Source organism: Oenanthe melanoleuca, chromosome 13, assembly GCF_029582105.1.
Source record: "Oenanthe melanoleuca isolate GR-GAL-2019-014 chromosome 13, OMel1.0, whole genome shotgun sequence".
NCBI classification, from domain to species: Eukaryota; Metazoa; Chordata; class Aves; order Passeriformes; family Muscicapidae; genus Oenanthe; species Oenanthe melanoleuca.
Window position 1 is genome coordinate 10,696,894 of NC_079347.1, and position 14,752 is coordinate 10,711,645.

General features: G+C 45.6%; 1 protein-coding gene across 1 annotated transcript; it reads right to left on the reverse strand.

Moving 5' to 3' along the window:
• Nucleotides 1-5,715: 5,715 nt before the first annotated feature.
• On the reverse strand, nucleotides 5,716-8,555 carry LOC130258588 (thymosin beta-12-like). The gene is made up of 3 exons (XM_056502089.1): nucleotides 8,465-8,555; nucleotides 7,473-7,580; nucleotides 5,716-6,060 (listed from the first exon to the last, which is right to left on the reverse strand). The coding sequence occupies exons 2-3, from the start codon at nucleotides 7,570-7,572 to the stop codon at nucleotides 6,023-6,025; spliced, it is 138 nt and encodes a 45-aa protein (XP_056358064.1). The 5' UTR covers nucleotides 7,573-7,580; nucleotides 8,465-8,555; the 3' UTR covers nucleotides 5,716-6,022.
• Nucleotides 8,556-14,752: the final 6,197 nt, after the last annotated feature.

A 14,752-nucleotide genomic window follows, 5' to 3' on the forward strand; every position in this document is an offset into this window, starting at 1 on the left:
AGAGAACTCTTAGGACACTCCATGGGGTGATTTTTTCCCTTTAGAAACAGATTTCCTCGATGGTATATGTTGGCTTGGCAAACCCCCGATCAGCTCTGAACACCTGAGCTGTGCCTCTGGAGGGATCTCTGCCCAGCCCTGCGGATGGAGGCAGTTCGCTTTGCATTCGTTAACCGAGGGGGAACGGAGCCGAGCCGCAGCGCGGCAGCGGAGGGCGCTGGCGCTGGGATGTCCCGGCAGGCTGGGGACAAGGCTCCCCCCTGTGGGACTGTCCCCGCACCGCACACCGTGCCCGGCCCGGGGGTGGCACAGGCTGCAAAAAAAAGCCCTTTGTTGTGGGTCTGTGGTTCATCCGGCCAGGTGGAGCTGGGTGGGCAAGAGCAATCCTCCAGCAGCACCCAGAGCCTGCCTGCCCCCAGGGTCACGCCGTTGCAGCTGCCCCCACCTCGCTGCGGATTGATGCCACCAAAGCCACCAGCGGTGCTGGGGGTGTCCCCCGGGGGAGGGCACTGCAGCTGGCACAAGCCGTGTGACACCCGCTCCCTCCCAGTGCCCGTGCTGGCACCAGGCGCGGTCCGTGCTGCCGTCGGTGTGCGCCGCCAGCAGCAGCTCGGGACACCCGGAGCCCACCGAAAGAAGAGCCTGGACAGGACAGAAACAGAACGGTGAATCTGGGGAGCGCTGAAGAGGCTGGAGCTATCATAAAGCCAATATGGAGCTATTGCTGCTCCTGCTCCCCGCAGAGAAGGGTCCTGGAGCGATGCTGCTGCCCCAGGGTATCCCTGCTGCTCCATCCCTGCCCTTGGGCTCAGCCACAAAGCACACGCCTCCGGCCAAGGCTCCTCATGCCTGATTTCTTCATTGCTAAATGAAATGTGTGATTTTGGACCTGCACACGTGTTTCTTTAACACTTTGTGGAGGTGACTCCTCCCAGGGCTAGCGAGGATGGGGGACCAGCTGTGGTCAAGCATGACCTGAGGTAGCTCCCGTGACTAGACAGAAAAATAAAACCCCAATTCTTCTCTTTGAGGAGAAGAATTATTTCCAGCATCATGAGAAAACAAAGCAGACCAAGAGGGATTATTTTCCCCAAACAAGATGCTGTTTGAAAACACACACTTGGAGTCACACACAATTTTTTTCCTCCTTTGTTGTTGCAACTTCACCAAATCAAAAATTTTGATACCAATTGGCTTTTGAATTCATGAGACCAGCTTAAAATTCCTGAAATTGTTTTTTTTTTATTTTGAAACTTCTCATTCTTTTTGTTCAGTGCCTATTGCTGGAGCCTTAAGACACCTCATTTTCACATGTCCCTTTGACCAGAGCAGCCAGAAATCCCCTTTTGGTCCCCCCTCCTCTTCCTTTCTTACTGATTCCTCACAGATTGAATGAATTCTGGACCCGAGCCTCGAAGCAAACACGAAGCATGGGGAGATTTGCAGTTGATGGTAGGAGTTGTCAAGAGCTGCTGTCAGCACAGCTTACAAGATATGCACAAACCATCACCAGCAACTGTTCCTTCCCGAGTCAGCGAGCGCAGGAGATGGAAGCAGAGCTTACCCTGCTGTCAGAGGGAGCTGCAGAAACACCCCCGCAGCACACACCTGCTCCCACACAGCCTGGCTCAGCCCCAGCAGCCCGGCAGGGCTGTGCTGCAGAACACAGCTCGGGTGGGTGCGGCAGCCGCAGCTCCCGGGGCTCACGGACACGCTGGCTGGGAGCAGGTGGAGCGGCCAGGGCTGCCCGGGCTCCAGGAGGACACAGTGGCTTTGTTTGCCCGTGCACAGTGTGGGAGGCTCCCCCAGCTTGGCACCAGAAGGTTAGTGCTATTCAAAAGACTATTGTTTTCACCCCGTGTTTTTGGAAAAACAAGGGGTGAGCCAGGCAGAGGCATGAGAACCACCCTGGCTTCTTCTGCCCTGAGTTTGTGCTGCCGTGGGCACCTCCCTGGCTGCACTCCCAGCCCCTGGCCTCCTTCCCACGCAGTGCAGCTCAGACCCCTGATCTTACAGGGCTTCTGCAGATCTTCATTTCTCACATCTCTCCCCTGTTCCTTTCCCTGATCCTCTCTTAGCAGGAGAGGTCTCTGCTGCACCAGAACCAGCACTTTTGGGAGAACAAACACACAAAGGTGTTTTCCAAAGACTTTTCCAGCCTTGGCCTTGCAAAAGCGTCCCAGCTATTGTTGTGGTGGCCAAGCCACTGGCCAAAATACACTGTCCTTGTCACTGTAGAGCTGTGGCATGTCTCAGCAGTCACGGGGCTAATGACCCAAATAAGAGAGAACACCCAAATTGTTTGAATTGTTTGAAAAAAACCCCATGTGTGCTTTGAGAGTCAGCCCTGGTGTCTGAGCTGGGGCTGACTCAGCCTCCAGGACCTTTGAGCTGGTCCCCAGCTGAGGTGGGACACACATGCCCTCTGCTAGGAGAACTAAGCTCAGGGCTTGTTCTCCCTGGCTTTCTCTGCTATCAAATGCCTGCCCAATGAGATTTATTAAATCAACTCACTTTGGGATAACAATGGCAGGAATGCAGATTTCCTCTGCCCAGCCAGGGCTTGCTGCAACTGTGCACAGCAATTCAAGGTGACTCACAGGGGCAGGTAGAATTGGCCAAGATCCTGAGAGGGTTGGCCCTATCCCTGGGATCCAGGGGGCAAAACTGGCTTCATGGTGATGCCAAGAAAGTGGGTGTTTATCTGCATATAATGATTTTTTTTTTTTTTTTGTGCCATAACTACATTAGCATGGAAGGTGTTTTTCCTTTGGAGGAGTTACAAGGTAACACCTCACTTATGTACCTTTCCATAACAGCAAGAGGTTGCTGCTAATTGGCAGAAATATTTAAGTTTCCCACCTGGAGCTGGTTCTGTTTACTGATGAGCTTGTCTCCAGCTCATCCCCATGGAGGCTGGGAAAGGGCCTCAGCTCCTGGAGAGGGTAGCTATGGGGGATCCTTGGAGCTGGAGGATGCTCTTCCAGGGAGTGAAGGTCAGGTTAACACCCAGAAGGTGTTTCCTAGGTGTGGGTAAGGTGTTTGCTTTAGTTTAGCTTGGCTCGGCTCTGCTTAATGCTCCCTCTCAGTGGCAGCAACAAGTATTTCCTTGTGTAATGCCTGGAAGGATGAAAATTCCCTGTCTCAGCCTGAAGTAAGGAGCAGTTTCCTGGTTGGTGTCCCCAGCTTGCCCCACAGATAAGGGCTGTAATGCTCTTTGGTTAAGATAGCAGGGAGCCAAACCTGTCCCTGCATTTGACAAACTTTAATCTCCCGATGCAGCTCCTGAGTTGAAATGGTCTCCCCCAGCAGCTGAGAGGGATGTTCCTCAAATCAGAGTAGAGCAGCTATGTGTTTTTAACTTTGATCCTCTCTGGACTGGTAATTGTGAAAGAAGAGCTCCCCAAGCCCTGCCATAGAGCCGTGCTCCACCTGGGGCAGGTGGGGAGAGCTGGGAAGATCTGGCCTTTGACCTCCAGGAGTTTCTCCAGGTGTGCAGGTGTTTGTAGCCTTTGTAGTCAGATCCAGGGGTGGGGAATGTGACTAAAGTTCTTCTCAGCCTATTTAGCGAGGTGAGATGTGTGGATAAAAGCACTGAGATGTTGGGTTTACCATTCCAGCCTTTAAATTCCAACAGCTAAATTAGGAGCAAGCTTTATGGGGGGAGTCTGAGCCCTGCAGCACCAGGAGCAGCCCTGAGCCAAGTGCTTGGGCAAACCTGAGCTGTGCTGCCAACCCTTTGTATCTGACAAATACAAGAGGAGAATATCTCTGTTGTTTTCTTGCTTTGGCCAGACCTCCCTTCTGTCCTGCCCTAAAACTGCAGATTGAGGACACAGCCCAACCTTTGGTTTTTGGGAGAACTTGTGGGCCCGTGTTCCAGTGATGCCAAAGAAGTTTTTGGTGATTTACAGTGTATTTGCTGAGTGAGCTGGCAGATGCTCTGAACTGGCAGAGATGGAGTGAGATCATCATGTGGGACAAAACCAAGGATAAAGTTTCATCTGTGGCCTTACTGCTGAGTGCAGGACAGAGCTTAAAAATCATCCTGGGAGTGAATGAATGAATCTGGTTGAACAGTGGGAACTCTAAAGATTTCCATAGGTGGTGTTGCTCTAAGTGCTATCTCTAAATGCTTCTTCCATGAAGGAACCACCATCAAAGCAAATATTTAAATAATGTCAGAAGCTCCTTGACCCCAAAGTGTGCAGGGGTGAGGGCAGGCATGAGTCACAAAGAAAAGAGCACTGTTTTTTTTGCTGCTCAGCCTCTTGCATTCCTTACCTTTTATATAAAAATCAGCATTAACAAATCCACCTATCTTAAAATAAACACCCCTTTGAGTCAGGTGCCAAGGGGTCCTCAAATGAGAAAGTGAAAAAACCCCTTAGTCATGGAAAGAAAACATCAGCAGTGTTGAACTGCTGAATGTGGATTGAAAGAGCAGCCTCAGCCCTTTGGACACCACCACGTTAACAAAGCTGTGACAGAACCCCCTGGTCCTCTTGCCCTGTGTTTTCCTTCGGTCTCCTGCTCACCTCTGGTTACTTTCTGTTGCCAGCAAAGGTCACAGTCTTGTGGATCCACTGCTACTTTTAATTGCAGTTCTGACTACTCACATTCAAAGTCAAGTGTCAAACAGCCCTTAAGTAAACAAGAGCTTTCCCATTCCCTTCTGTTTTCTGAAGCCTGTAGGCTGTGTTCTGCCCCACCTTATTCAGGTACAAGCCCAGATTAACCCTGCTGAATTACACAGAGCCACTCTCACTTCACAGCACAAGTAGGATCAACCTGAAGCTCCAGGCACAGCAGTTTAACTGCCCAGAGTAAGCACTTGTTTTTCTAATATGACTGCAAATTAATTCCAGAGATAATGTGATACCATGTAATTGAGAGTCCCCTGAGCTGGTACCAGAGTCCATTTTTGCCAAGTCCTCTGCAGACCAGTGAGGATGTTATCGCTCTACCAGTAATTGAGATGTAGGGAGACCTTTCTTGCTTTGCAGGCTTGTCTCTTACACCCCTGTGCTGCTAAAGGTCTTTTTCTCATCACTAAAAATCAATGCAATACTTAATTTTTCTTCTTCCTTTCCACCTTCCCTTGTTCTTGTATTGCATGGTATGAGAAAGGCCAAAGGCTGTTTGTGCTGCAGTTATCCCAAGGCTGACTGGATCTTTGCAAGTTAGAGAGAAAAAAAAGCTGTGCAGAGAGAGTGCTGCAGCCTTCTCTTCATCTGGAATGTTGAGTATGTCCTCAGCCCAGCTATCAATTTGGCATGGAATTTGTAAGTGGGTACTTGTCTCTGGAACTTCTAACCTGCTGCTGGACAAGATTGAAGCAGGCCAGTACCTCCCCTGTTACTCATGCCTGCTGCCAGGCTGTGCAGGAGCTCCTGGTACACACAGTTTGTCCCTGGGGGCTCCCATGGAACACTCTGGGGTGACACAAGGGATGGGAGTGAAGTCTCCAGGCTGCTGTGAAACCAGCCAGGGGAGGTTCCTGTGGGCTGGTGCCATGGGGGGCTCTGGGATTCTGCAGGATACAGATGATGGAGAGGGGCTGTGTTCCAGCCAGGAGACCTCTGGGTGCCTGGGGTAACCCTTCCCAACCTGCCCAAACCCCCGAGCTGCTGTGGAAATGCAAACAAAGGGGGAAGGATCTTAGTAAGAGTTGCAGTTTACACTCAGCTTCTGCAAGGCTCCAAGACAATTGGTCAGAAGAAACCTGTTTATTGTGAGGTTTAGGAAAACAATTTCTATGCAAATTACTTTTTCTTTTTTTTTTTCTTGCCAAGTAATGGGGTTGATACAAAACTTGAAATTATAATTTTAAGAATACAAATACATAGTATATTCTTCAACAAACACAAAACAAACTTCTCCAGGGAACATTAAATGAACAAATGTTTCCTAAAATAAATGGGCAACAAATATGGGGTGGGAGAGACAAAATAAAACAACAACCCAACTCAGAAGCCAAAACCTCACTGAAGAAGCAGCAGTCACATCTTCCATTTTATGCTCAGGCTGTACTTTCACTTTGCTTTTCCTGTTCGATAGCTGGCAGAAAAACAGGAAACAAAAACACCATCAGTAAACATTGCTGTTTATGAACTAAACTTTGCCTTCCCATGGAGACAGACTGAGGGAGTTTTGGGGGTGTACAGCCTGAAGAAGAGAAGGCTCTGGGGAGACTTTAGAACCCCTTCTAGCACTTAAAGGAGCTACAAAAGAGCTGGAAGGGGCAGAGCCTGGACAAGAGCCTGGAGTGACAGAAAAACAGGGAATGGCTTGACACTGACAGAGGGCAGGGATAGATTAGATGTGAGAAGGAAATTCTTCCCTGTGAGTGAGGCCCTGGCACAGGTTTCCCAGAGAAGCTGTGGCTGTCCTGTCCCTGGGAGTGTTCTGGGTTAGTTTGGATGGGGCTTGGAGCAACCTGGTCTAGTGGGAGGTGTCCTTGCCCATGGCATGGGGTTGAAACAAGGTGATCTTTAAAATCCTTTCTAACCCAAACCATTCTGTGATTCAATGGTAATGGTCCTGCAGGATACCCATTTCTGTGGTCATACTTAAAGCCAGAGAACAGTAAAATCCATAATTGGTTGTTTTGATCATCCTGAAATGACAACCCATTCCCACATCTGCATAGCTAGAAGGGAGCAGTTCATGGCAAAGCTCCTCTTGTATGTACAGATTTAGCATTAGTAAGGATAATAAAACAGGGGAAACAACAGGTATCTAATGCTGAGGGGCTGTGTGTGTGCATGGCTATCAGCACACACATCCACAGTGATTAGCAATACTCTTGTGAAAGAAACTGCTCACAAAATCTGCTCCAAATGCTCCTTTCATATCTGAAGCTGAACATGGATCCCAGCCTTCTCTGGCTCCCTGTGCACAGACAGTGTGTATGGGAGAAGACCCTGCTTGAGAAAAGCTCAGGGGTGCCTTTCTGAGGGAGACTGCCTGTTAGATGAGGATGATGATGGTTTGCTTGCAGCCTTATTCCCAGAGAAGGTGCCTGGAGGTCTCCTGCCCAGGGCTGACAGCAGGTACCAGTGGGAGGCAGCAGCTCATCTTCCTGAGAAATCCAGAGCCTGGGCATCCTCTGGGGATGCTGCCTGGCCTGCCAGGGGTGGGCAAAGGTTCCCCTGTGCCTCCAGAGGGGCTGGAAACAAGGTAATTACAAACAGATTGATCCTGTTACCAGCACCCAGTGGGAGCACTACTCTTACTTTTAGCAGAAGCAAGAGCAATCCCATCAGAAAGGGTTTTTCAGACAAAATGCACTGTTAGTTATAATTACTGATATCCTTGGAAGCCCAGCATAGAGTCTTAGTATTATCCCCACTTCAAGTCAGGGATGAGTTTGAGCCTATAATCCTGTGATTAGTATTCATTTTGCATATGAACTGCAGTACGGATGATGTCCTTGCTGCTCGTACTTAAATAGCCTCATAAGCACTTACTTTCTTTAGTGGGCAGTGGATTTTTCTCTCTGGTTTCTGTCTTCTTCAGCTTGGTCTTGTCAAATGTTTCAATTTCTGCAAAATCTGGTTTGTCGGACATGATGGGTCCTGACAAAGAAAGGGAAAACACACCCATGGCTTCATTAGCTAGTGCTGTGATATCAGCCATCTGCAAAGCATTTTCTCCTCAAGAGAAAAAATATGAAAATACCATAAAAATGTTTATTCAAAATCCCCCACAAACCTAACACTCAATCTGGGACCTTTCCCTGAGGCTTAGCTCTTTCAGAGCAAAAGAGGAAACACATAAATAGAATTTTTCTCTAGATTTCTCAGATGAAATTTATAAAAATCATATTTTGCACATGGCAACAAGAATAATCAGTAATAAAGAGACAATGATTCATTGCCAGTAATCCACGGTGCCCCCTTGACATTAACCTGTATTTTAAGAAATGCTGCTAACTGGAAAATCTATAATAAACCTCAATCCAATAGGAACAAAGAGCTTCAATTATGATTTTCTTTTAATGAATAGGATTTGTCTTTCATTCTGAGCCCCCTGTGCTGAGTACATCCATCCCCTGAGCTGCTGTGGACACTTGAGCGTAACAATAGAGGACCGGTTCCCCCAGCCCTTTGTTTGCTCTTGCTCCATATCCCAGTCACAGCTCAATGGCTTTGATTACACTCTGTTATAATCAAGAGAAATCCACAAAGCACACCAGCATTTCACCTGTCAAAACTTCCCTAATGCAATTCATCTTTCTATTAAGAAATTAAAGTTAAAATCCAGCCTGGGCGTTATTCCCTTTATTTCAGTGGAGTTTCCCATCAAGGCAAGGCTTGGCCCGGAGATGGCTGATATAATTACATTTTTTCCTTCCTGCAGAAAATCAGATTTCATTGCTATCTGCACTGAGACAACAGTAAATATTCACAAGGAAAAAAAATTAAAAAAATGAAAAGCTACTAAAACCACATGGCATTACCGTCTGGCTGCTCTCTCTTCAGCTGCTTGGTGGCCGTCTGAGGCAGTGTGAGTTGAAAAAGGTCAGGGTAATCCCTCCTCTCCTCTCCTCTCCCCTCCTCCCCCTCCCAAACCCATCGCTATTAATATTGATTAGTTTAGTGCTGGGATTGCTCAGCGTTTAGGGAAAGGACAGATTGCTCCTGTAGAAAGTGAGGGAGGGAAATGGGAAAACTGACATGGAAAACTGCCAAATTGCATCTTGATTTTTCTTTTTGTTCTGTTCTCTTCATTTACCATGACAATCATATTGAAGTTTCCCTTCCCACCATTTCCCAGTGCTGAGGTTTGGAGTAAGGGTGAGGTTTGGGGGTTGCTGCTGCCAGATTGGTTTTTCTGGGAGGGGATTGTAGGTGCACTCAGCAACATGCCTGGGGATCATCCCCCCTGCCCAGGCTGGCAGAAGCACAAGCTTGGGGCTCTGGAGGGCTCTCAGCACAGCCCTGGTGTGATTGCCATGACCAAGGGCCAAGTCTGAGATCAGCACGGCCCAGGCACCACAGTGGCACCCAGGAATGTGTCTAAAGGGCTGTACAATGAATTTCTGCTTGTGCCTGTTTTGGTAAATGTTAATTCACTTGCTGGTGCCTCCCTCAGCCCATGGCTCTGGAAGCAGGGACAGAAGGGCTGTGTGCATCCTCCAGATACTGGTGTGGGTCTCCTCTCAGTGTCTCCATCTGAAATTCCTGTCTGGATTCCATGACAGTCAGAAGGGAGGCAATGAAGTTGGGATAAAATTAATTGTGCTCTAGGAGTACCTGGTTTTCTCTGCTGACTGCAAGGCAGCTTGAACAATGAGCTCAGAGGGACAGAGATGTTTCTCAGCTGATTGAGAGCCCCCGGAACGTCTGTGGATCTTTCTGTTGGCACCACAGGCTTAGGCTGAGTGGGTTTGAATCTGATGTGTGTGCATGGAGAAAATGGTTTTGATGTGCTTAAATGTGTCTTAAGGACCTCTTCTTACATGTTTGTTTAAACTAAAACAATGAACAGATTTGTGGTTGGACTTGATCTTAAAGGTTTTTCCCAGCCTAAGGGATTTGTGCAGGCTGGCTCAGTTATCTCTGCATCTGCACTGACCACACCAAATCACTGTGTGTGTGAACCATACTTAATGTCAGGACTCAGTTCTTTTGCTTCCATCCCACATATCCAGCCAGTTGTCACAAATAGAAAGCTGTGTTCCTGACTGAAAACCCCTGGGAAAAAGCAGGAAGGCAGCGACTGGGTGAATATTTGGTGTCAGCCATAGCTGAGATTTGGCACTGAAGAGTCATTGTGTCTGTTTAGAGAGAGAGCATTAACCTCTTGTTTGGCTGGACACAAGATTTGGAAGATCAGGAAAGACTTTAAAACATAATCTGAGTGATTCATTAATCTAGGCTGTTCATGGGTTCAAGTTTTTAAAATATTTGTCCCTTTTTAAAAATAATAATTATAGTTCTGATTATGAAGAGAGACTAAAAGGACAAAATCTCTTAAACTTCAAGAGTAGCACAAGTTCTCTCAGTAGCAGAGAGCAGACAAAGTGTTCAGAACAGAAAAGCAGAAGAACCTCAATTTTGGTTTTGTGTGTCCAGTCATAGGCTCTGCCCCCAGGATCCATGAGAGCTCAGACTCTTCTGAACATGCTAAGACAGGGTGAGCACTCTTGCTTTCACCACCACTACCACTTTAATTGCTCAATTTATTGGCAAACCTAATACTTAAACAGTTTGGGATACATTGTTTGGGTTTCTAACCTGAAGTTTTTAATTGATATTGGATTTCATTTGTGAGGAAGGTGCAACAGTGTTGAGCCAAATAACATAATGATGAGAAATTACCTGTTCTCACTCTGCTGAAATTGGGAGATACTCATCTCCGTAATAAACATCTTGACCTTTGCATAAAGTGCCTTCAAGTTCCTGTAGCTTGTAAAGTCAGTGCTGTGGTCAAGCACAGCTCGTGTGGGATTCAAACCTCATGTTTATATACTCTGCGCAGCACACACAGCTGGATACAGTTTACATATGGAAAGTTTGGAATTTGGCCTGAGGGAATTGCATACTTTGAGGTAAGGATGGGTAGGTAATATCTTACTCAGATGCTTTTTCCTTTCACTAGTAATAGAAATATTTTTGCTATATGAGCAGCAAAGCTGTTCTTTGTTAGATTTTTAATTGCAGGATTTCAGAGTCACCATCTTCAGTAAGGGGAACATGGCATTTACTTGGCCTTGGGATGACTGTAGTTTCAATGAACCTCAACTTGCTTCATGTTGCACAGAGGCAGCAGAATGATCCAGTGTATAGAAATGTGAAAAACCAGAAAGCCAGTGGCTCATGCAGACTATAGAATCTTTACAGACGCTCTACACATAAAGCATGTAAAGTCACACTGGTATGGCTGTGCCTGAAAAGCTGCCTCATACAATGGAAACTGTATTTTATTTCAATTTGTTGCCAAAAGATGAAGGGTTGATTCAAACCTGCCAGGACTGACACTTCTGATACCAGTGAGTCACCTGCCATTGACAGCATTAAACCATGCCTGGCAGCACCAGCCACCGAGTCTGTCAGACACCCACAGAGCAGCAGGGAAAAACAAACACTTTCCCCCAGCATTCAGTAATAGGTGAGAGGAAACGTTTACAGAGAGCTCAAGTGAAAATCTGAAAAGTGAGGCTGGGAGCTTTGGACCCTGCTGCCACTTGACCTTTTCCCTTGGCTGCTGTCACTTGGAAGCAGCAAGCCCAGCCCATGCATGTATATGTATATGTATATGTATATGTATATGTATATGTATATGTATATGTATATGTATATGTATATGTATATGTATATGTATATGTATATGTATATGTATATGTATATGTATATGTATATGTATATATGGGTTGTAGCCTTTAACTGGCTGGGGGATGCTGTGCTCATGTTTGGCACAAGAGGTGCTGCTCTGGAAATGCCAAGTTTCATAGAGATGAGGTAGGCAACTGCCAGAAGAAGGGGTTTCTTTCTCTTTGGTGCAGCAGTGGGAATCAAATGGCGTCTGCTTCCACGGGGAGCTGAGGGGGGACAAAGTACCCGAAGGCGAGCAGCCGGGGAGAGGAACAGACGCTCGAGCAGATCAGTGTCTGTAGCTGAGCCAATAAGCTGACACAACTGATTCTATAATCACATTAGTGCTGTCTCGAAATAACACACCCACTCAAATATAACAGTGATTTCATTTTCAAAATGCTGTGGTATTTTTGGTGCTAAAGGTAGGGGCTGGGCTGGAATCCACACGGACCCTAATTCCTGTAAGTTCCTGTGAACACTGAGCACCTTCCCGGCAGGTAGCAGGACTGGGGATATTGTGAGCTCTCCTCAGAAGGTTTCCCGTCCTCAGGGGAACAGGAAAAAGAAAAGACTATAGCTTCACTGAAAGGGTTTTCTTAGTTCTCTTTGTGCCTTTTGTTCCATCTTTGTGCCAAAAAAAATATCCCTGTTTGAGAACAGAGACAGGTTCCCAGGCTAAGAGACAATGAATCCTGGGGGTGTAAGGAAGGCACTGATCCCTCTTTGGCAGGCTCTCTGCTGTAATGCACTGCCAGTGAGTAAACACTTGACACTTGTCTTGCACTGGATTTATTGTTACCTAAGGTGTTTCATTTTCCTTATCAAGACCATTGAACCTTGAGGGTAGGTCCTTGCAGGAGATGAGGGGGGAGGAGAGGCAGTTGTAGATAGTCCTTCTCCTTGGGCGATTTTTCCAGTCCCATGTTTTCCAAATAGCTCAGGAGTTCAGACAAGTCTATACCAGAAACCCTGTTGCAGCAAAGAGCAAAAGGAGAAAACTTAAGCTAGTGGGAGTAGAAATTTCCTTTCTTTCTCTCTCTCTCTCTTTTTTTAAAAATTTTTTTTTTTTTTTAATATTATAGAACTTGGTATGGAGGTGAATTTTTAAAAGTTTAATCAGATGGAGATTCTTGTAACAGCTTTCTCAAGTATTGACCCAAAAGTGTGTCTTCCAGCACAAAGTACTTGGCTTTGGCCTGGCTCCTTCTAGCTTAATGTGTTGACCCATGCATGAATTATTAAAGGAAAAAGTAGAATTAATACAGAATGTCTGCACAGGCTTCTTCCCCCAAAGCTGGAGTGGGGAACAAGGCTTATAATGTGCTAGTCACAGTAGTTAGTGCTACAGAGCACATGACAGTTTGTGATGAATACTGGTCTAGAGACACAAGTTTAGCATGACTTTGAGCCTTTAATAGTTTTTTTAATTTTTTTTTTCTCCCTTTCTCTGGACAGAAGCATCTCCTACAAGCAGCAGTTTAGGGAAGGAGTAAGACAGGGAAATCTTGGATGAGCATTTGGAGTATGCTCAAACACGGCTTTTCTAAATGTAGCTGACTGCTCTGGAATTAAACAATCTACTCTTGGGACTCTCCCTCTCTTTGCTTCAGGCAGGAGAAACATCACCATTCAAATTGTGGCACCCACTGTGCTGCAAATAGATAACCAACATAATCCAGGAGAAGACAGATCAAAGATCATAAAATCCAGAGATTGACTGACTTTATGTTAAACTTCAGATTTTCCTTTTGTCCAGAGGATAAAGGACAATAGGTGTTCTGTTGTTACAATCCATGCTGTGCTGGGGTAGAGGTGAGGTACTCTTCACTCCTGGGGCACAGGGCTGTGAATGTGGTTTTCAGGGTGCCTCACCAGCACTTCTCTTTTTGTTGCCAAATCATTCCACTCTCAATAGCCTGGGACTCCTGGTAGCTTGAGTGATTTTATGTTTGGGGAGAGGATAAACTCTGAAGTTTTTCAGCTGCTTAAGGAAACAAGGCTGCTGAAGCAGAGGAACAGAAAAGGCAGCCAAGTTAGCTTTTCTAGCTGATTACACTGAGCAATTTGCAGAATAAAAACCTGTATTTCTCCATCATCTTTTCCAAAAATCATTTCCCAATTTTATAAGCTTGTCATACAGTGTAAGCCAAACAGATAGGTATTGCATGCTGTGTACAAGGTCAACAATTATGTAAGAAAATAATAATCAGTAAGTTCCACATCTGTTATCTTCTGCCTTTTCGATGAAAGCTTCAAGTATTTTATGTTAAGCACTGTTTTTCTTTTTTAAAATGTAAAAAAAAGAAAGAAGAAAGATGATACTGTTTACTTCTCCTGGCATCTGAAGAGAACATCTCTTTCTTCAGAACCTGAGTGAACTAGAACATTTTTAATGAATACTTTTATGGATTTTTTTTTCTTGCAAATGTATGTAAAGTACCAAAATCAGTTGGATTAAAGCTCTGTCTTCATCTTAGAGTTAACCTGAGCTCTGTCAAAGTGACTCCTCTGGAGTTAGTGTACCTTGAGTATGAGTGACCACACCATGAAATAACATGGGAGCAGCAGAGAGTGATAGTGTTGGCAGCTGACAAATTGTGGTAACGTGAACTGTAGCCTTTCCTCAGCCCAAGGTAAAAGCACCACAGCAGCTTGAGCATAGATTCCATGTGAGTGCAAAGAATGGGAATTCAATAGCCATGGGGACACACAAGGTTTAATTTATCTTTGGGGCATGAGTGTGTACATCCACAGACCAAGCTGCTGAATGCAGAGAAAACCAAAACAATGCAAGTATGCAGTACTGCAATTTTCGCTTGCCTGGTGCATAGTATTCACCCTTTGGATGAATACTAGCTTGCATAAAATTCAAATAACTCAGCTGTCTACAGATGGGGGGTGGGGAGGAGTGTGGGAAGAGGAACAGACGGAAGGAAATGGAACTGAGAAGACTGAATTAACCTTTCAATGTCTTGAATTTCAAGGAGGGAAGAATTATCTCTTGTTAAGTTCTGCAACCATGCAATTAAAATATGAACAGCCTTAAAAGCCACGTGTGACCCATATTCCTAGATTTATACTTTAAAGACAGATCTTCTAAAACCAAGATTCAGATCCTAAAAGTGTTCAGAGGCAGGGAAAAAAAATCTCATGCAGTAAATGTTTATTTTAATCACAGAACTCTAGTAGAAAAATGAGTAAAAATGTCTGACATTTACACAGAACTTGTGCCTTTGAGACTGAATTCTGTTTTTAAAAAATCCTTACATATGTGTCTAGGAATGGCTGGTAGTCTTTGAAATAATGAATGGTTGTCTCCAGGCTGGAGTTTGTGTTTGTATAAAATAGATCCTTTCACCTGTTTGCTCAAGCATTGTGAAGCCTCATTTGTTAATACAGGGCTAAGCTTTAAAAATGAACTTTGATTC